This window comes from Periplaneta americana, chromosome 4 (genome assembly GCF_040183065.1).
Source record: "Periplaneta americana isolate PAMFEO1 chromosome 4, P.americana_PAMFEO1_priV1, whole genome shotgun sequence".
NCBI lineage: Eukaryota > Metazoa > Arthropoda > Insecta > Blattodea > Blattidae > Periplaneta > Periplaneta americana.
Window position 1 is genome coordinate 136,385,652 of NC_091120.1, and position 23,344 is coordinate 136,408,995.

Here is a 23,344-nt window from a genome sequence, read left to right on the forward strand (position 1 = left end):
AGTAATGCACCATCTTCGTCAGTCACCTTGTATATAGGTATTATATAAAAATACAGCAATTTTCAATAGTACATTTACCTATCCCTCTGAACCCATTCATCCAAACGTCTGTTATATCCTTCATAGTGGACATAATATTCATAATGACTTTCAACATCATTGTACCGTGTTTGAATAACTTCAGCTGGATCTGAAAGCACACAAAGATTAACAATAACATGCAAAAGTACTTGTGTTTTAGTAAGAGTCATCAATATGGTCTACAAAATGTACTAATGTTACTAAATAATCAGCATTCTAAAGAATTCATTTATGAATTCAGAAATAAAACATGTAAAATTGAAAAAGTGAATATATTTTAGAGAATATGGACAACAATTTAACTCAACAGCAATCTCTTTCTTAGAAGCAACATTAAAGAGTTTGATAACATTACAACAAAATATTTTTTTTAATTTGTTATTTATCCTTAGAAAAGACCAAACGAGGTAATCAGCAAAAGTGAGCTACAAACCCACACCAACTTCAAATCCCAATAAAACGTCAATGAAGGACCTGTAATGTTCTGAGAACACAAATTTATTGTATAAGGTTTACATAAGTCTTAGCCTATCTATTTTAATTAAATCTATCCAGGTATATATGTATATATACCAAGCTGCAGAGTTTGAGTAGACTCTAGCCTAAGAATAAAAAAATCAGTCACCTTTCCGAAGGAAAATAACCTACTTTAAATAGTGTCTTTAGTCAGATTTCTTGATTAGGCATTAAGTTCCAGCACATATAACAGTACACCCAGATTCGGATTATTTTGTCGTTTAGACAGATAGTATTATAGAAATGTAATGTGTTCCCAAACCAACTTCTCTAACACATGGCAGGTCCTGATTAAAGCAAACGAGGTTCTGGTGACTATTGTGTGTGTGTGTGGAATAAATTGAAATGTGGGTTTCCAACAGTGTTCCGTTCACTGGTGAGTGTCAGTTTGTTGTGTTATGCTAAATACGTGAGTGTCGAATGCACATTTTATTTTAGTTTGTTGTGTTATGCTAAATACATGAGTGTCGAATGCATATTTTATTTTGTTTGTTGTGTGTTGTGTCGAATGCACATAATTTCATTATGGCTGGCTAAGGAATGAGCCAACGAGGCGGGAGTAGACAGAGAGAGCAGCTGTCGTGTGGCAAGTGTACAGCAAGAGTGGTGATAACTTCCCCTACTGCTGAGCTGTTCTCTAAGATTTAGCCACCTATTTAAGTAATTAATGGAAGATGCTTTTAAGTACAAAATTATGATATTAAAAAAAGCACGCTTAGACGAGCGCTGAGATAGTTTCCTTTCCACTTCATTTCCACACCTTCAGCTGTTTCCTCTGTAATACCAACATAACTTTGGTGACATTACGAAAGTTTCACGCTAGTATACACTCAGGCTATACCTTGCATATACGAATGTTACAGGTTAGTTTAGGTTTTTGTTATGTCTTGTATATAGCCACTGCCGTCGTGATCTAATACAGGCCGTAAGGCAGACCACGTGACTCGCTTAACAGCTGATCGCGAAGGGCGGTCTTTCAACCATATCAATTAGTTGCAGTACATGAAAAATAACATATATTTCTCTCAAATGCAGTGTAATCGCGTCAGTAAAATTTTAAACAGTGACTGTGAGACACTTGAGACACAATTCACTTGCAACGTAAGGTATAATATTATTTTTGATGTGAAAATTACTTTGTTGCAGGCAAAGTTCCTATGTGTAATACCTGCCTTTATTTCGATTAAATGTTGCGCCCTTATGTGGTTAAGTGAATTTTTGGTGTTATAAACAGTAAATATTTGTAATAATATACACGTGAAAGTGAAACATTGACTGGATGTAAAGTAAACTATGATTAGGCCTAAGTGCAGCGTTACTGATGTTACTCTTGTCTAATCCATTTTTGTTAGTTTACCGTATTTGTTTTATTAAATTTAAATTATTGCGCCCTTCTTATGTGTGAATAATCTACATTATAAATAATACGTTTGATAATATACACAATTTGAACTAAAAGCAAGATAAATATAGTATATTATGAAAAATTACACCTTATAGTTTTCATTACTTTTACAGTATCTAGTATTGTAATTAATTGAAATAAAGCACGCTGGCTTCATTACGAAATTCTTGCACATTCATTTAAGCACGATTCAACAATTTTCAGTTGCATCGCACGCATATTTTGATGTGTTGACATTATAGGTTATGTTTACTCTATCAGTACTTGCCTTATTTCTATATTCGCAATTATGCATAATAATTAAGCATAACGCTACGTACAGCTTGTAAATGCAATTTGTCTACACTTCAATTGTATTTATTCGTTTCATACGGTACTCCAGTATGATCAGTTTAATATGTTACCAGGGCTAAACTAGCGCTGAGGTAGTTCCCTTTGTATTCATACACCTTGCATATATTAATTAGTTCGGTTAGTTCAGGCTTTTATTATGCCTTGCTTAGAGGATGAAATGCATCTCCACAAAAAATAAATTCAACTGTTTTCAGTTCAGAAGTTACCGGAATTATACCTCAGCGCTCGTTTAACCCCAGTTAAGTAATATAACCGTATGTACATTTCATAGGAGGAACTGTGGTGAATTTTCTACTTATAAGTAAGGAAGATAACCGTGTTCTGAAGTTTATCCTAAATATATTTTTCTCTATTAAATCTCACAATAGCTTTCGTTCTCAACTTAAAATGTTGGCGCAAATAGGTTATGTTAACATGGTGAATTCTCTTCACATAAAAATAACACAGTTTTATAATTATTCCTATCACACTATGCAACAAATAAATGGAACCAGGCAGAACTTATGCACACATTACATTGAATAACAATTTAATTGTATTATTTATTTGTTCCCTACTATACTGGGTCGTATTGAATTCTATTTATCTAACCTACCAGATGAAGTAACACACAACCGTACGTACCTACACTAATTTCATAGGAGGGACTGTGGTAAATTTTCTACCTACAAATAAGGAAGATAGATGTGCTAAATTAAAATCACAATATAAATAATTCTTCTTTATTAAATCTCAAAATAGCTTCCATTCCAAACTTAAAATGTTGATGCAAACAGGTTATGTTAACATGTAAAACTCCGTTCACATTAAAATAACACAGTTTTGTAATTATTTCTGCAACATATTATGCAGTAAGAAGTGAACGTATCTTATACACACATTACACTAAATAAAATTGAGCACCAACACGCATTAAAGTAATATATTTCACTCAGCTCCGTATACTCAAATAGAAAAGCCCGACCCATCGAGTGACGTCACACATCCTGCATTACGGCCTGGTTTAGATCATGATGGCAGTGATATAGCCTACCAATCTGTGACAGGTTATGTTAGTTTAGTTTAGATTTTTATACACTATTATGCCTTACGAATCTCTGCAGGATTTTCAAAACCTGGTGACTTTTGTTTAGTGATGTCAGCGTAATGACCGAAGTGGAAACGGAATTACAATATAGGAATTTTGTGTCTATTTCATTCATAACTTTTGAAATCCAAATTCGCAAGACCATTTTTACTTCCAAAATCACCGAAACTACCTCAATGCTCGTTTTTCCATAATCATTACTTTATAGTTTCATGTGGTATATACACTGCTGAGCAAAAAAACCGCAACACTTGTATAGATTTGAAATATCAAAACATAATACAAATTATAACATTACTGTGTGCTTCTATGAACCTATTTATGATAGACAAGTGTTAATTCATGTTTTGGGAAGGTAAATATACCCATTGGGTGATTTGTGACACCCTCTTTGTCACTTCTTGTTCCTCACCCTATATTTATTACTATGCCATTAAAATTTACAACCCTAAACACAAGCAGCTAAAACAAAGTTACAACACTATTGTTTTCTTTTTTTGATTATAATGGAATTCTGTGATATTGAACTCAGTTTTAAACAACATGTAAGAGAGTTAAGATGCCATTAAGCCCCGAGAACACCACTAGAGCAGGCATGGTGGAAAAGGTTGACCGCAGCTTAAGTTATGTAGCTCAGGCATTGCATACATGGCCCAGTAGCTCTTGAACAATATCTGGAGCAAGTTGACGGACGTTCCCTCCTAAAATATTCCACAGATGATCAATTAGGTTAAAATCCAGACTGCATGATGGCCATTGCATGAGTTGGAGCCCTACTTCATTGAGGTACTGGAGGACATATCGTGCCACATGAGGACGTGTATTGTCCTGCATGAGCACGAAATTGTCACCAATAAATTATGCAAAAGGAAGAACATGTTGTCAAAGAATTTCTTCAATGTAGTGATAGGCAGTAAAAGACCCACCCTCCACAAAACAAGGTTTGTTCGTGCAGTCAAACTTATGTCTGTTCACACCACCACTGAACCTCCCTGAAATGCTGTCCTTGATGAAAAGTTGTATGGAGAATATCTTTCCCAGTCCTCCTCCACACTCTTTCTTTTCCATCTTGGGATCTGAGGCAGAATCGGGACTCATCTGAAGACAAAACTGTTACCCACTGTTTGCTGTTTGTCCGCCGATTCCTGATGTCCCCTTGTAAACTGTAAGTGAACTTGATGATGTTGTCTTCTAAGTTCTGGGTCAGGAGCAGGTCTTCTGGAGATCAGGTCAGCATCATGTAACTTCCTCCTCATAGTTCACTCACAGACATTCACAACTCGCACTTAGTCTACTCGAGTTCTGGCTTCAATCGCAGTGGTGTGGTGGTTACGCAGCACTTGAAGGTGTAAGAACTGGTCATCTATAGCAAGAAGATGACCTTTTCCTACCATTCCCGGTCTTCGAGAATATGAACCAAGTTCCCTATACCTTTGCACTGTACGTGAAACCATCGACGGAGTTGTATGCAACACCCAAGCCACATAACATAAACTGCGGTCATCCTCTACCAACGCGACTGCTCTAGCAGCGTTCCTGGAGTTTAACGACATCTTAACTCTCTTAAATGTTGTTTAAAACTGAGTTCAATACCACAGAATTCCATTATAAGCAAAAAAAAAGAAAACTGTAGTGTAGTAACTTTGTTTTAGCTGCTTGTGTTTAGGGTTGTAAATTTTAATGGCACAGCAATAAATATACTCTATGGGACAGGAAGTATGTATGTATTTGAATGTATTTATTCACACTGCAAATGGCTATATACCCGGTGGCAGTGGTAACTAATTACACTCAATAATGACAATTAATAATAAATACAACTAATAAAAAACAATAATTAATAATAATAAAATAATAATAATAATAATAATAATAATAATAATAATAATAATAATAATAATAATAACAAGGAGCATCCTAAATTAAATGGTCACTTAAAATAACATTTAAAGTAAATATAATTTGTACCTTAACCCTAATTTCGAACTAAGACCCACGAATGTGACAGGTTCATACCTGCACAAGTACCTTTTGGCACTACACTTATTTTGCTGCCAACTCACTCACTGCACTGATTCTACCTGATTTCACTAACACTTCTAACCATTTCACTGTTCAAATACTTTGCAAAGCCACTTCACTGACAAAAACACACTTCACTTACACAATAGATTTCACTGACACTACATACTTCACTGACACAACACACTTCCTCACTGATAGAACACTTCAAATAACAAGATATCAATTACACCCTTTAAGTAGTGTGTATAAAATACTACCGTCTATTAGTAAAGTCCTTAAGCCTATTTTTAAATACATTTTTGGTTATTGGTAAAGCCTTTAGTAAGTCTGCAGGTAAAGCATTCCAGTCCCTGATAGTACGATTGAGAAAAGAAAACTTTCCAGTGTCCGTCCTCTTGTCTTCTTTCCCTCAATTTATATGAGTGGTCGTTCCTTGAAGAGTAATTTGACAGCTCACCTCTGTATGTTTTGAACATTGCGCATAATCGAATTCGCGTTCTCCGGTCTGTGAGTGTGTCCCATTTTAATGGTGAATTATTATGACAACACTTGAGAGCCCGTTTTTTAATCTTTTCCAGTGTCTTTATATGTTCTAATCTGTAAGGATCCCAACATGCAGCACCATATTCCAATACTGGACGAACTAGTGATTTATATGCAATCTCTTTGGATTTATCAGAGCCTTTCCTTAGTACCCTCATCACAAAGTGTAAAGCCCTCTATGCCTTTCCCGCTGTGTCAGTAACATGTTCCCCCAGATGAGATCGCTGCTAAATGTTATTCCTAGGTATTTACATTTGTTAACTTCCGGAATGGTTTCACCCCCTAACATATACGATGCGATTATTATTTTTTTTCTTGTAAAGCTAATGGCTTTGCTCTTTAGAGAATTTATTTTCATTTTGTTGGCCATTGCCCAATCGTTTATTCTATTGAGGTCATTCTGAAGAAGAGTAGTATCATCATGACTTTTTATTTCCCTATATATGATACAGTCATCCACGAATAATCGAACCCTGGACAAGATGTTAACTGGCAGATCATTTACAAAAGCGAGGAATAGAAGGAGCCCCAAGACACTCCCCTGCGGGACCCCGGAAGTACCTTGATCCACTGGAGTACTCTGAAGTCAACCCCCGCTGATTGTAGTTTAACAAACAGTATGTCATGTGGGACTACATCGAATGCGCGTTTAAAGTCAATAATCACTGCATCTATTTGGCTATTTGAATCTATTCCGTCTGCTAAATCCTGACATACAGTTACTAACTGACTCTCACATGAGTAGCCCCCCCAAAACCCATACCAATTTGCATCATTCCAATGCTGCCTTAGATATGCTGAAATCAAGTGTTCCATCTGTTTGCAAACCACAGAGGTGAGGCTGACTGGTCTGTAATTTTTTGTATCTGAGCAAGACCCTGACTTATAAATTGGCACCACTATTGCATCTTTCCAATCTCGTGGGACAGTACCATTATTTATTGATATTTCAAATATATGAACTAGATAGGGAATCATGGCTTCCCCTCCCAATTTTAACATATCACCAGCGATACCATCAGGTCCTACTGATTTATGAGTTTTAAATTTAGAGATCCTTCTCCTCCATATGTCCCTAGGCTTGATAGAAAACTGATCCATATTTTCCACAGAAGCTAAGTTAGGTATTATTGCCCAATTCCCAAAAACAGTGGCATAATAGGAGTTTAGTTTTTCTGCTTTTTCTCTGTCCTGTACAATAAATTCATTGAGGTCATTCTTTAAAGGGAGACTCGAATAGTTTTCCTTGCGTCGTCCCTTCACATATTTATAACATTCCCCCCCCCCACCCATTTTGTTCACCTTCGAAAAGTTTATTCAAGTAATTTTCCTGCGCTATCTTCTTCGCAAAGAGAGTGTCACAAACGATCCAATGGGTATACTTTCTTTCCCAAAACATAAATTAACACTTGTCTAACACAAACAGGACCATAGAATAGGGTTGCCAACTGTCCCAATTTTGTCGGGATTGTCCCTACTTTTTTGTAACAGTCCCATGTCCCGACACGAGTACGATGGGATGCTCAAATGTCCCTACTTTTCTGTTTTCAGGTTACAAGCCGACTTTTATTATTGAGTCTTTTTAAAGTTTTACGTCAAATAATATTTGTGATATTTATTTACTTTTTCTTTAAACTTCTACAGTTGGTCACTGTTTATATTTACAAATGGAAGAGCGAGTAACAATGGGTTCGTTTGTCTGTTTCTAAGAAATCAAGTCAATGCAGTCATGTTTCACTGTCATGGAATGGTGGGAAAATTCAGTAAAGACTAGGTTGGTGGCAGTTATAATTGCACTGCACATATATTAGCTATTGTTATGCAGGTTCGCAAGGCGCAGACATTGTTTCTGCCACTTTAGGGGTTTGTTCCAATAAAATGTTATCTAAATTAAAGGAAAAGAACAGTGGAAGTGAAAGCAGTGATAGTGACAGTCATGACAGTCAAAATAATAAACGGAAGGAAAAGGTGAAAACAATGTGTACATTTCGCAATCAATGGTTACAAGATAAACAGTTTAGAAGTTGGTTAGCTAAATGTGAATTACGAAGGCATGGCAAAATGTATAGTGTGTCCTGCTTCGTTTTCAATAAAAAGCGAGGGAACTGGTGCAGTGCGAGGGAAAATTTTAGTATACGGATTCCTCACTGACAGCTATATCTCCAAATACTAAAAAGAGCAAATTTGTCTGCGTTTGTCGAATGCGCATCATCATGCTTACGAAAAGGCACTTTTTAGTGCCAATAATTTATTTTGTGTGCACAAAGTTGGAATTTTGAAGTAAGGGGGAAAGGAAGGAATCCGTGTTCTGAAATTTATCCATTTTTTTTTTTACCGTGAAACATTCTCCTATTGAAAGTGAAGTGCTGAATTGTCGTTTGCATATCATACATTAATCCATAACCATAGTTATCTTTCTACTGATTGTGGCATTAAGTTAGCGAGTGGCATTTTCAAAGATTCCAAGTTAAGTCCAAAACTTCACTGTCGACGTACAAAATGTAACATGCTTGTTCAAAATGTATTGTCTCATTCCGTAGAATTAGTAGAGAATAACTTTAAAGATGACACTTTTCTGTTTCGAGAGGTAGCCCTACCTCAAATAAAGGCAATATTAAATGCTTTCCAGTCAGTATTAAATTTTTCTGCGATTAGTGGAGTTAAAGAGAAATTACTTAGCTTTTATGATGATTCAAATGAAACGGCTGATGGTATTTTTGGGTCCAATTTTTTTTTTTTTTAAATATGCAGCCCCTAACTTCATAAAAATAGTAAATATGCGTTGTCTATTCCTGTCAGTAACGCGCATGTAGAAAGTGTTTTGTCATGAAAAACTTGTGTACATAAGGAAGAAACAAATTTCATGTAAAATCCGTGGAAAGTGAAATTCTGGTTAAAATAAACTATAATCTGTATTGTTCCGAATTTCATCAATATGCTCTGCATGAGAAGCAACTTCTAAAAGGTTAGGTTAATATTTTAGCATACGTTGTATACACTAATGTTAGGTTTAGTGTAAAAGTGGTCTATATGCAACGACGTCTCCTAGCAAATTACCGTAAAATGGAATACCGGCAGCTTTAAGTGTCCCGACTTTTCACTTCTTCAAGGTGGCAACCCTACCAGAGAAGCAAACAGAGTTAAACGAGCGTTGAGCGACTTCCGCCGATTTTGGAATAGACACCGACGCACTTAGGTTAGGTTAGTTTAGGCTTTTATTATCCCGTCAAGATGGAGGTGAAAGCGATTGAGTGTAATTTTTTGTGAATCCCTTTTTTGTTTTCTACGTTGGCAGTTCAAGTGCGTCGGTGTCTATTCCAAAATCGGCGGAAGTCGCTCAACGCTCGTTTCACCGCACACAATGTTATAATGTGTGGGCCATTATTGTTTGTTATTTCAAATTATTCAAGTGTTGCGTTTCTTTTTGTTCGGTAGTGTAGTTAGGACATTGTTATGACAGAGACCTGTTGTTATTTGCTTTCATTTAGAACAGGAAGTCACGAAAAGCCTCAAGTCATACTAAAGATGTTTAAGTTTACTATAAATTTGGCCTATGTGCAACGACGTCTCCTAGCAAATTATCACATTACTTTACAAATGATTATATTCCTGAAATAGAGAAAATATTATAACACACAAGGCCGGCATGTACTCCTACTTACGCCATGACCCATCGCTTCTTCGAACTAAATAATGTTCTCCAATGTCTAATGGCTGTTCTTCAACAGACTCTGAATCTTCGTTATCACCGCTCACTTTATTATCTTGTTGCGAATTTTCTGTTCTTCTTTCTTGCTTGACCACTGGATTTTCAACTTTTTCCCCAGTGTTTTCTTTATCACTCAACCCACTATCCGCCATTTCTCTGTCAAACGACGCGTACATGTCACGTGTCCCGCGCCTTGACAATGTTGACAACATAACAGAGTTGCATAGATAAGGGTTGCATGAAATTGTAATCATGGTCACGCAGCGTAATAAAGAAACACGACAGTATCTTTCTTCGAAAATGATTCCTTCTTTGTTCCAACATTGTATAATACGGCCGTCTGCTGGCAGGTGCTTCTCCCAAAACATGGTGGCGGATGCATCTGTGATGCAAACCGAGCCCCTACCACGCCGTAGCGGAGAAGTGAGAAATATGTTCCCAAATTGAAGTAGCAGAAATCCGCCATTTGTTTGGTAGAAAACGCGCGAGATTTCGAAACCGCTATTTACATATGTGTATTGCGTATCCTAAAGCTAAATGTTTTTGTGTAAAGGAACAATACTTCCTTTGCGAGATACCTTTAATACCGTGTTTCTGATGTCAGCAGAGTTGCTAGGTTTTCTGCGAGGGAAATCGGAATATCAGAAGCTAACTTAAGACATTAGTCTTATCAACATTTTACCATAAAATTTATAGCAGTTTTCTGCAAAGTAGTGTTTGTGTGCTTTTTAATGTAATAGGCCTATTCGCCTCCGTGATAAACACTAAAGTACAAAGGACACACAGTACAATGAAAATTATAATTTTTTCTTTTATTAACCACGAATATGTTTTAACCATTTGCTACTAAATTAACTTTGTAACCGTTACTGCAACAATTTCACTATCTGACGATGAATCCATGTTTAAACATAGTTTACTAAATTTTAAGACACAGCAATTGTTTACACGATATCAAAACGCTATCTTTTTTGCCACTCAACGCACTAAAAGTACACAATATTTAATAATTGTGAGAGCAGCGACCAGGGATCGAAACGGATTAATCAACAATGCGGTAGAACTAGGAGAAGTAGGTATTATTTTGCGAGTTTAGTTGCCTTACGGCAATCAGCTGGGCTACCTCACAGAATTACTAAATATCCGTGGTAACTTCTATGTTTACAATGTTACCATTTGAATCAATATATAGGCCTAAATAAAAATATCGGATAATAGGAAATACCGACATAATTTGTTTAAATAATAATCTGTAAAATCGGGTTTTTTTTTTTTTTTTTTTTTTTTTGCCAATCCCGACTCGCTTTAATCGGGACTCAACCAGGAAATTGGGAGAATCCCGCCTAAATTGGGATACCCGGAAAGCCTGGCTGTCAGACTTGTATAATTTTCGTAGGAACTCTGAATGTGAATATTCATAACCACGGTTAATAAAAGAATTAATGTCAACTTTTAAATTCAATCTATAGGTTAAACTGCTGCATGAAGTCAAAAAGCATTATTATTATTATTATTATTATTATTATTATTATTATTATTATTATTAGTAGTAGTAGTAGTAGTGGTAGTAGTAGTAGTAGTAGTAATAGTAGTAGTAGTAATAGTAGTAGCAACAGCAGCAGCAGTAGTAGCATAAGAAAATGTTTAATTAATTCGTAAATAAGATAAGAATTACTTTCAATCAGTTATATTTAAAAAATGTTATAACTTATGCAGTTTCTGTAGCTTTAAATTCGGTGAATAATTATTCATGTATGCACTGAAAAAAGAACTGTTTGAAGAAAATGAATGATATGGAGTAGATGAAGGACACAATGTATATGGTAATAGCATAGTTTGAAAGGTAAAAACTATCTTCGAAATGACTTGAAGACACTGAATGATTCATTGTAGGGTAGAAAATCTCTCTGCGGATTGCACCTATCCACTTTCGGTTAAGAGAATCTTTACTCAGAGGAAACTTGAAGCATAAAGAGTCACATGACAAGTACAATAATTTGTCTTCTATAACATAATATGGAGAAAAAATCGTCCTAGAAATGAAGGATTAACTAATCAGTGAAATATAACATTCCTTCCTACTTTATCTTTACATCCGTGTGCATTACTGCAATTAAAAGCAGCGCACGAAAGAACTGTGCTTATTCAGCTCTAACAAACAAATGGCCGCCCGCCGGCTGTTCAATTTGGGAGCATAACACTAGCGCCAGTGAGCGGTCTAGTGGTTATTTAGTAAGTCTATGTTGGGAACATAACACAGGCGCCAGTGAGCGGTCTAGCGGTTATTTAGTCTATGATAAAAACTTGTTAACTTGTCCTACTCTAAAGGTACGATCACACGTCGCTACTTTTGCAGCGCTGCAGTACAAAAAACTGCGCAACTCTCGTACTGCGACGTGTGAACAACGGTGCAACCCGAAAAGTAGCGGCTGCCGAACCTGCTGCCCGATACTTTTCCATGCTGCGCGCAACTTAAAAGTAGCGACGTGTGAACAGGGTTCTCAGGGTTGCAGCCGCAGCATTTTTGATAACTGTTTTGTTGAAACTTTTGCTGCGGTTGCAACCAGTGTTACCACCCAAATGTGTCAATGATACTTTTATTGTTTGGATATATTTTAATGTTAAATGTGATGAAAATAAATTATTTGTAACAGTTATTAAATACACAACACAGTCTGAGCATAATTGGTGACGATATACTTCATTTTTTAAATTTTCCGTAGCGTAGTTCCAAACAGGACGGTTGCCAACATTGATTACGTGAATATACGGTTGGTTATCATTTAAGTATATAGGCGTTTTTAAAAGCTTTATAGTAAAAATAATGTCAATTTCTGAATACTAGATACGACAGAAAAGCAAATAATAGATAAGGAAGCTTTCGCATGAGTTTCTTAATAATGCGAACATAACCACAAAATATATATTGAGAAGTCAACACGGAGATGGGAACCTGCAGCATGACTGCGGCTGCAAAAGTAGCGCCTTGCGTGTGAACAGACTCGCAACCTCCAGTTGCAACTTTTGCAGCACTCGGGTTGCGCAGTACGAAAAGTAGCGTGCAGCGCGTTACTTTTGGCTCACGTGTGAACACGACACGCAACTTTTGCAGCTGCAGTATAAAAGTAGCGCTGCAAAAGTAGCGACGTGTGACCGTACCTTAAACTTCTGCGTAGCCTCTGCTGTAGGGGCTCAGCAAAAGTTTGGCGTCTGATTAGGGCCATTTAAAACTGTAGAGATTTTCTTTAGGTTTGAGGGAATTTGATGGCATTGGGAGGGATTTTCTTTACTGAGAACCTGGCAACACTGTAGTCGTGTTTTGTCGGCGCAGAAAGTGTGAGGTTTCGCGATACGTGAAGAATTAATCTTCCAAATTTTCTGTAAATTACCTGCAACGCTTAAAAGATGGCTACTTCTACCCCACAGCCAGGGGAACATAAGTCTATAGTATCTATATTGAAAGACTTAGGAGTGAAACCTTTCACCAAAGACAATATTCTGTTTTATTATTTTCCACTTTTGGGTGCCGGCAGTTATACCCTACTATCCATAAACGTTATGAACCCCGGTCTTGTTGTAAGGTATGTTATGTAGATAATTTTCCATTTTATTAGCATGAAATCTATGTAAGGTAACTAAATTTTGTTTTCAATTCATTATTTTCAGATATTTTCCCAAGCGTGATGTAACCAACATTTTGCTTTTCAATTCATTGATCGGCTCAGGATTTTACATTTATAACCGACCACATCTGAATGCTGCACCGATAAAATTGCGAATTGCGTATAGGTGAGTTATAATTATTTGTCTGTTATTTATATTTTTGATAGATAAACGGAGACATACTAGTATAGTAGATATTCGAACTTTCAGGGGTGCAGACTGTAATTCTGACCATTATTTGGTGATTGGAGAATTAAGAGAAAGATTATCAGTAGCCAAGCGAGTAGAGCAACAAGTTAATATTACTAAATTCAATATTTTGAAATTAAAGGACGAGGAAGCTAAGCAAAATTATCAGGTCGAAATTTCGAATAGGTTTGCCACTTTAGAAAGTTCCGACGAAGTTGAGAAAGAATTAGATGTTAATAGCGTGTGGGAAAATATCAGAGATAGTATCAAAATTGCAGCTGAGCAGAGCATAGGTTATTATGAAACTAAGAAAAAGAAACCGTGGTTTGATGAAGATTGTTGCATGGTAGTAGAAAGAAGGAAACAGGCAAAATTGAAATTCTTACAGGATCCAGTCGAGGAGAAGAGAGATAATTATTTCAATGAAAGACGGGAAGCAAGTCGTACACTTAGGAATAAAAAGAGAGGTTACTTGAAGGAAAAACTGAATGAGGTAGAAACAAATAGTAAGAATAAAAACATTCGAGATTTATATAAGGGTATAAAGAAATTTAAGAACGGATATCAGCCAAGGGTAAACGTGATCAAGGATGAGAATGGTGACTTGCTTCCAGACTCTCCATCAATCCTAAACAGATGGAAAAACTATTTTGCGCAACTACTAAATGTGCATAGGCCAAATAGAAATGATCGGGACGAAATTGAAATACAAACTGCTGAGCCATTTATACCCGAACCCACGCTTTCAGAAGTCGAAATTGCGATAGAAAATCTGAAAAAGTACAAGTCTCCAGGTATCGATCAAATTCCAGCAGAATTAATACAAGAGGGCGGAAGCGCATTATATAGCGAAATTTATAAACTTGTACTTGCTATTTGGGAAAAGGAAATTGTACCAGAACAATGGAAGGAGTCCATAATTGTACCTATTTTTAAAAAGGGGGACAAAACCAACTGTGGTAACTTTCGAGGAATATCACTTTTGTTGACGTCGTACAAAATTTTGTCCAATGTTCTTTTGAGAAGATTAACTCCGTACGTAGATGAAATTATTGGGGATCATCAGTGCGGTTTTCGGCGTAATAGATCGACTATTGATCAGATTTTTTGTATTCGACAGATAATGGAGAAAAAATGGGAGTATAAGGGTACAGTACATCAGTTATTCATAGATTTCAAAAAGGCATATGACTCGGTTAAGAGGGAAGTATTATATGATATTCTTATTGAATTTGGTATTCCCAAGAAACTAGTTCGATTAATTAAAATGTGTCTCAGTGAAACATACAGCAGAGTCCGTATAGGTCAGTTTCTATCTGATGCTTTTCCAATTCACTGCGGGCTAAAGCAGGGAGATGCACTATCACCTTTACTTTTTAACTTCGCGCTAGAATATGCCATTAGGAAAGTTCAGGATAACAGGCAGGGTTTGGAATTGAACGGGTTACATCAGCTTCTTGTCTATGCGGATGACGTGAATATATTAGGAGAAAATACACAAACGATTAGGGAAAACACGGAAATTTTACTTGAAGCAAGTAAAGCGATCGGTTTGGAAGTAAATCCCGAAAAGACAAAGTATATGATTATGTCTCGTGACGGGAATATTGTACGAAATGGAAATATAAAAATTGGAGATTTATCCTTCGAAGAGGTGGAAAAATTCAAATATCTTGGAGCAACAGTAACAAATATAAATGACACTCGGGAGGAAATTAAACGCAGAATAAATATGGGAAATGCGTGTTATTATTCGGTTGAGAAGCTCTTATCATCCAGTCTGCTGTCCAAAAATCTGAAAGTTAGAATTTATAAAACAGTTATATTACCGGTTCTTCTGTATGGTTGTGAAACTTGGACTCTCACTCTGAGAGAGGAACATAGGTTCAGGGTGTTTGAGAATAAGGTGCTTAGGAAAATATTTGGGGCTAAGCGGGATGAAGTTACAGGAGAATGGAGAAAGTTACACAACACAGAACTGCACGCATTGTATTCTTCACCTGACATAATTAGGAACATTAAATCCAGACGTTTGAGATGGGCAGGGCACGTAGCACGTATGGGCGAATCCAGAAATGCATATAGAGTGTTAGTTGGGAGACCGGAGGGAAAAAGACCTTTAGGGAGGCCGAGACGTAGATGGGAGGATAATATTAAAATGGATTTGAGGGAGGTGGGGTATGATGATAGAGACTGGATTAATCTTGCTCAGGATAGGGACCGCTGGCGGGCTTATGTGAGGGCGGCAATGAACCTTCGGGTTCCTTAAAAGCCATTTGTAAGTAAGTAAGTATTTATATTTTTTTTATAATTGAGTAGGAAAAATATTCGAGTGTTATAATCTCTTCTATCGGTATTGTGTCTGCATGTGAACAAACCGAGACTGCTTTTTAAATAATTATATTACAAGAGAGATGTATAATACTGCATTTCTTTGGATCAAAGTGGAAAGAAAATATGTGTGTGCAGGAAGTGGTAAATGATCTATTAATATTAATGCATTGCTAATCAATTTAATTGAATCTTCGATCTCGCTACGCACCACACACGAGACCGATGTCTGATTTGCGTTGCATTATTTTATGATGAAATGAAAGAGATTAAGACATATGAGGGTTAGTCAATAAATAAGTCTCAAAATGGGGTAGGTACAATAGATGAAAATTAGTGGGGTCTAAGTCGGGACTGTACGGTGGATGTTCCAATTGTTCCCAATGAAATGTTTGCAACAACTCCTACGTTTGTCTTGCTGTGTGCGGGCGGGCATTATCATCCAGAAGAATCTTGCTCGCTGACAGAAGTCCAGGTCGTTTGCGGCGAATGGCCTGTCATATATAGTTCCTACAGAGTGGTGCAGTACGACAGGGCATTCACAGTCTGTGAGGCTGAAATTTCAGCAGTATCACGCCTTTGTATCCCAAAACACAGTCAGCATAATCTTGCGAGCTGATCTTGAACTTTTTTTGGATGGGGAGGCAGAATGTTTCCATTGGATTCTGGTTGAAAGTGGTGAACCCACAACTCATTCCCGGTACCAATTCGCCATATGAAATCTATTCCTCTACCGATTGAGGTGCTGCAAGGACAGGCCCATTTTGTGTTCCGCAAACAACTGGCGGGGGATCCACCATGCACAAACTTCACGAAACTTCAGCTGCTCATGTATGATGTTGTAAGCAGTTCCATGCGAACAACCTACAGCACAGGCTATGTCGTCGATCATCACATGCTGGTCGTTACAAATGATGTGTTCCACTTGCTGCACTGTGGCTTTAGTTGACACCTCCGCAGGACAACCAGGCTGCTCCCAATCTCTGATGCCTTGCCGTCCCTTGTTAAATTCTTGGCTCCAATTGAACACAGCTTTCTGTGATCGGCAGTTCTTATCATACATGGGATGCATTTTGCGATGCACTTCTTCTGTAGACAGTCCTTTGTTCCACAAAAAACGCACAATCACGTGCTGTTCTTCTCTTGTACACTCATGCAGCACGTCCGCCATCTTGCACTGGCTGCCACTGACCGTGAGCCGCAGGATGCTGTACAGTCTTTATTGTCTAGCATACATATGCTGCTATCTGCTGGCAAAATATGCAAGCAGAATTTAAAACTGTATTCGGTAAACCGACGTTTGCGACTTATTTATTGACTTACCCTCGTATTAAGGAACAAAGATAAAATAAAGAAACCCATACCTGATAAACGTGAAATCAAATATATCTATGGAGAATCACTTTTTTCTTTCCATTACTTCGGTGATCCAGTTTTCTATGATTTTTGGGTACAGTAATTGGACTATACTGTTTTCTTTCTCTATGTACCTACTTGCATTTGATTTTTTTACTGGATAACTGAGCCACAATATTGATGTTAATTTACCAATTCCTCCAACCACCATGATTTTAGAATGATTATTTCTTTATTTACCAAGTGAAAGGTGTCAAAATAGTAACCACTATTGTTTCTCGCCTTTAAACAATCATCTGCAAAATGAAAAATCATTTTATGTTTGCTGTTTCAGAGCTTGAAATGATTAAGTATTGCCAAGATAAAGATATATTTACCAAAATATATTAAATAATATTATAATTAATTAAACATGTTACACACTCTTTAACTTCTTCCTACAGCAGCTTTTGTTAACATTGTGTATTAGCCATAACAACATAAAAAGAAATCAAAGTTTTAAATATGCTGAACTCGATAAGAAAAAACTCAGGTGCCATGGCAACCTGGCACATGGGATTTGTCTACCCCTGATTATGAGAATAGCTAAAGGTGATGAATGAATGTTTTTATTATCATTAGTAGCATGCTCAACTCAATGTGGATGGACTGAGAAAGTAGGGTAAGAGGTTTGTACATATTTTGTACACATTCTTTACACTGTTGCTGATCTAAGTCTCGAATGGTACTGAGCATATTGTTATCGTATTCTGTAGCTAATAATGCAGATTATATGTTTGTTATAATTGCAGCTCTTTATATTAATGTCTTTTTGTTTCCTAGTACTTTTGGTGCCGTCATGTTCAGCTTTGGATCTGTGCTCCTGTGGGCTGTACTACGAAGTATACTTCCCCAGAACATGGCCCTTTGTACCCTTGCTGGAGTTTCTTCAGGAATCACACTTATTCGAGTTGGCCAAAACTATTTACATTTTGTAGATTCTCAGCTTGAAATTGATGAATAAGATACTTAAAATCGGTTCAGGCATGTAATAATTTTGATATATATACTTTAAATAGTAATATATTTGATATTTGGACACAGTGCAGTGGTTGAGGTAATGGAATTAAAGTAATTAGATGTAATTCGGAATTAAAATAAAAAATGAATTTCTAATTAAATGTCAAATGCCTGGCCTGCACTCTAGTCTGTAACTTAAGAAGGAACCGGAATGGAAGTTGTGGTAATAGCATTGGTACTATTATGTAATAGATTCTGAGACTTGCATAGTATATTATTTCTTCAGTAGTAACAAGGAGCTACTATTTGTGTAATGGTGATTGTATCACGAGCAACTGTATCAATACATTTTTATATTATATACTGGTATGTAAGTGGATCGTCTGCTTCTGTAAAATAGTAGAAACATTCACAAATAAAGGCATCGAATGGAAATTTAAAATAACCTGTTCATTGTTAAAAGACTGATAAATCCTCCTGGAAATCTTGGTATAATTGTAATATCCCATTGCTGATATTTGTGTAAGAGTTTTACAAACTGATTGCTAATGGAGATATTAAATATCTTTGCACTAGATACAAACAAAAATTAAAAAGTAAAATAATTCTTGAATTTCTTTTCCTTAATTCATGATCTTATTAAGCTGTTTACTTTCAGAATCTTGTGTGCTTATATTTCTTTCTCTTGAGAGTATTTGTAAGATGTTTAAAAATATTCCCCTCCTAATGTCTCTCACTATTTCCAGAAGTTTTCACTTCCAAAAAACGTATTGTAACCAAGTCATTGTAATATATAAATGCTAATATTATCATTATTTAATGGCAGATATCTTATTATTTAGCTGCCACTGGTTTTTTTTTTTTGTGTTGCCATACCTGAATACTCGAGTTTTTGTGCCAACTCCAGGGTTACCCATGATTTCTTGCTTTGCAGTAGGGATCTCATGCATTTCATCTTCTGGGAGGTTTCTCATTGCTAGTACCCTGGTAAAAGGATGACTGAAGTGCTACAGAAGAAGGATTTCTGTCTGAACATAATTTTTTTCAACGCAAATTTCCCCCGGATTGAGGTATCCACTATGGAAACTCAATGCTCTGATCATTTGATTAACAGGGTGCCAAAATCTTATTTCTGATCTCCATATTGAATTTGATAAATGACCCAGAGGTGTTATAATAAAGATTTAATTTATATACTATCTCACTGAGTGATTTTTTTTCTCCCACAGAGAGGGGAAATGGCTCGCTTTGTGTGATTTGTCTCTCTCTACCTAACAACGAAAAGTTGTTTTTAAAATTCTTAAATATAATCTGAAACACTGGAAAACAAGAAGGATGACTTAATTCTTAAATCTTCAGCATTTGATGGGTATATAAATAGTGATAATATATCTAACTTTAAAATTTAGACCGGGCATAAATATATAATTGCAATCTCTACTGCGAAAAAACACAACACGTGTGTGAAGACTGTAAAGTAATGTATTCTTACAAGACAAGCTACTATTCAATAACATGTGATAATAATAGTAATGTAACTGTGTGAAAGTATGTATATTTACGAGTTTGTTCCAAGAATGTGCAGTGGAGGAAATTACTCCCAGCTTGTATGAGCAGAATGACGGGATGTTTAATTTATTTATTATTACTATTATTTTTTGTAATCTCAGGAGGAACATCTGAATCATTTCTTCCATTTTACAAATCATACCCTGTTCTATTCAGAAAATCAACAATTTCAAAATTGTACTCTAATTGTTTTAAGACAAAGCTTAATTCAAAAACCTCAGGGGCCCAATAATTATGGTGTGCTGAAGATAGATTTTGAAGTTATTTTAGCACTGGTCTGGTAAAAATATGTCGTAATAGTTGAAGAGGTGAATTCCAAACTGGTCTAAGTAAAAATGACAGAAAATTGATCAAACAAATTTGATGCTCCTAGTGCTTGCATATTTTATTTCATTAGGTAGTTGAATTTATTTCGACACTTCTCTAAAGTATTTAGGCTTACTCTGCTTGTTATATAGATTTAAAGAGCTTGGTGTTTTCCTGGGCTTGCAAAGGATAAATTAAAACATGAATGAAGCAATAAAAAATTTCAAGAAGGAGCAAATTTTGTCCTGAATCATTCCTTTCACATTTCCACATAAGCCATAGTTTTGTAACATTGAACTTGTGGGGGAGGAGGGGAAGATAGCTTCTTGTACTATTTTCCCCTGCCATAATGGCTCTCCCGACATTTAAGTTTCGAAATTAATGCAGTAATCGAATCTAAGACATGCACATCCCTTGTAGTTTGCTTGCTACTCCCTCTTCTTTCTGGTCTACTATGACCTTGATTCATAAAATATCTACACAAAGCATTAATTTTCTTCCGTCCGACTTGGGTGAACAATGATATTCTATTTAAACACTGTTTTGTAACTTTAGATTTATCTTTAAAATATTTAAGTCATCATTTGTGAAATTACTGGCATTACACCATGTGTTTCTTTATGAGAACAGATTATGATAGGTTCTCCTCTTGCATCTGAATCTGAACTGATGTTTCTTACATACAGTACTTATTGCCATTTGTACACCAAGCTCATTTCTTAGCCACTGGCATAGCTCGGTCGGCTCCAGCCTGGTCTGATCACCTGGTTGGGTTTTTTCCGAGGTTTTTCCCAACTGTAAGGCGAATGTCAGGTAATCTGTGGCAAATCCTCAGCCCCATTTCATCCCATCGACATTAAATAACCTCGATACAACGTCATTAAATCCAATTAGAAAAACTAATTTCGTATTCTTCAATATTAATTTCATCATGTGCGTTCTAGCCAACAGTACAAGTGATATTACAATAGTTTTGTGTATAGTCTATACTACATATAGCACAGCAGTGGCGTAACTTTTTATAGCTGGGCCCCCAGCAAAAATGATAATCTGGGTCCCTTTCCTTACTGCTATTTTTTTTTTTTCATAATTTTATTTTTACATCTAATTTGAATAAAACAATTTAGCATACAGAATACTCCATTTTTAAACAATTAAGTGAACAGAACTGAAACAAATTTAAATGATATAACTACTATTTTACTAAGGCTATAATTAATTACACAATAGTAGGCCTACCTAAGATAAATTTAATGTGAAGATTAGTTCAACAAGCACTTTTCCCGTCTGGCCTTTTGAGAAGCAAATGACTCAATCAGATCATGTAAATCAAGTCTTTGGCCTTTTCATATTCAATACTTAGGCCTAATACACTGAGAGTACTAAGTCTCTCTTGAGTCATGGTACTGAACACTGGGATTTGTTCCACCTCAGATAGTTTGTGTTTGACTGCTTGGTCGAAATTCTGAGTTTATTTTTGTCAATTTCGAAACATATTTTTTAAGTTTTTTCCTTTTGCATTTTTTCTGCACCATTTAAATGTTCATAATTACTTTTAAAAGTTTTCATTGTCACAAAATACGATAAAAATGAAAATCTAATAACAAGCAGACATGTTGCTATACAAAACTTCTTTATTTCAATGTGCATTTACTGTTTTTATGCTGCGACTACAGCTGGCAACTTGATAACATGAAAATACACCATGAGAAACAATCCATCCATAAAAAATAACTCACATTTTCAACATTGGCGTCACTGTAGTATGGTTGTGCTTGAGTCTACCGAGACAATCGACAGGGGTGTATGATGTGAAGTACTGCCAGTTGGATCATTGAATGTGCATTCTCGGTTCCAGTGATGGTGGTCATTACCACAGTTTTCCATAATGCCAGAGAGTAAAAAGAGTGGCTATGCATTAGAGAAAATACATAATGTGGGCCTTGAACTATAATTCGAACTCATTTCCAAATTAGCGTCAGTAACCACTGAACGTTTTTGGGATTCCCTGGCCTTGGGACCCCCCCCTCCCCCAACAACGTGAGGTCTGTGGGGGTGTAAGTTATACTACTGTAGCACAGGCAAGTTGACTTATATTATCAATTTGGAAGCAATAAACAGAATACTTAGAACAGTTTGGAATAAATTTGATATTTCTCACTGCATGTTGAATGATTTATAGCATTATAAAATATATGTTTATATCCCTTTGAAAGTAGGTGAAACAATAATTCTGAAGTCACCTTCAGTTAAAAAAATACTTAGAACACTTTTTGGAATCCACCTCTTCAGTTTTATAATAACTTGAATTAATTTTTAATCTGCGTTATGTTCTTGAAATAGGTCTAGTCCAAGATATGTACAATTACAAATGTGCTGTTGAAGATCACGTGTGTAACTATCAATGGACTATCAGGTATAAAAGTTTAAAAACCTCTATTTTTAAAAACCATATTACTATTTTATGTAATCTTTACAAATGTTAACAAGAAATAATAGTATAAAAGCACAGAAATCACACTGGAAAGATTGTACTTTATTTGTTTTTAAAATGTATGATACATATTATGATTTTGTGAATGGAATGACTTAATACATTAAAAAGTAAAACCTCATATGCACAATAAATGTATCGTTACATTGCAAAATTTAATTTATATAGGGCTGATAGTGTTTAATAGTAACAATTAATGCACCACTAACAAAGATAGTAAGTATACCATCACTGTCATATAGTGAAGAGATAATCCACTCTTGCATGCTGTAAATGGAAAGCATGATCAAGGAAGCTATGTAACAGAAGTTCTCTTGTTATAGAATTATACTCGCATATAACACAACTATGTAGTATATACAATGTGTATTTATATTTATGAAGGTAACAGTGCTTGAATTACACATTTCAGTTTGACTTTCTGTGTTTTAATATTTAGAATGTAATTAATAACGTTGAAATATTTAATTTCTGTACGAAATAAATTGAATAAATTCCATATTGCACAAAATTAATATGTACTTTACTACAAACATAAAATTAAATGATCATATACAGTGTAAGGCAGTGATGTCAAAGCAAGTGCATTTTTCTGACCTTGATGTCGTGCGCGGGCATTAAGCACTAGGTATGGAGGGAGGAAGGATTATTTATATGAATAAGCAGCCTGTTGGATTAAGAAAACAGCGGTGCAAAAACTTCGAATGGAACATGAAA

At 35.9% G+C, this 23,344-nt stretch overlaps 2 protein-coding genes across 6 annotated transcripts in view; one reads left to right on the forward strand and one right to left on the reverse strand.

The window, feature by feature from the left end:
- mof (males absent on the first) overlaps positions 1–9,930 on the reverse strand; it is a 324,099-nt gene extending 314,169 nt beyond the window's left edge. For all 5 annotated transcript variants that reach the window (XR_011331772.1, XR_011331771.1, XR_011331774.1 and 2 more), the window contains exons 1-2: positions 9,674–9,930; positions 79–190 (exon numbers count right to left, since the gene is read on the reverse strand). Coding sequence is in view for 1 of the 5 variants with exons in the window: in XM_069824006.1 (XP_069680107.1) it covers positions 79–190; positions 9,674–9,896 (335 nt within the window). In the remaining 4 variants the exon portion in view is untranslated. The remainder of the gene's footprint in view (positions 1–78; positions 191–9,673) is intronic.
- A 3,090-nt stretch (positions 9,931–13,020) lies between these two features.
- Positions 13,021–23,138, forward strand: LOC138698216 (uncharacterized). Its single transcript, XM_069824007.1, has 3 exons — positions 13,021–13,301; positions 13,387–13,509; positions 18,082–23,138. Exons 1-3 carry the CDS (start codon positions 13,126–13,128, stop codon positions 18,260–18,262), a joined length of 480 nt encoding a protein of 159 aa, XP_069680108.1. The 5' UTR covers positions 13,021–13,125; the 3' UTR covers positions 18,263–23,138.
- Positions 23,139–23,344: the final 206 nt, after the last annotated feature.

Coding starts and splice junctions, on each gene's coding strand:
- LOC138698216 (XM_069824007.1), top strand. CDS start 13,126: ATGGCTACTTCTACCCCACAGCCAGGGGAACATAAGTCTATAGTATCT. Junction 13,302..13,386: donor AACCCCGGTCTTGTTGTAAG/GTATGTTATGTA, acceptor CATTATTTTCAG/ATATTTTCCCAAGCGTGATG. Junction 13,510..18,081: donor AAATTGCGAATTGCGTATAG/GTGAGTTATAAT, acceptor TTTGTTTCCTAG/TACTTTTGGTGCCGTCATGT.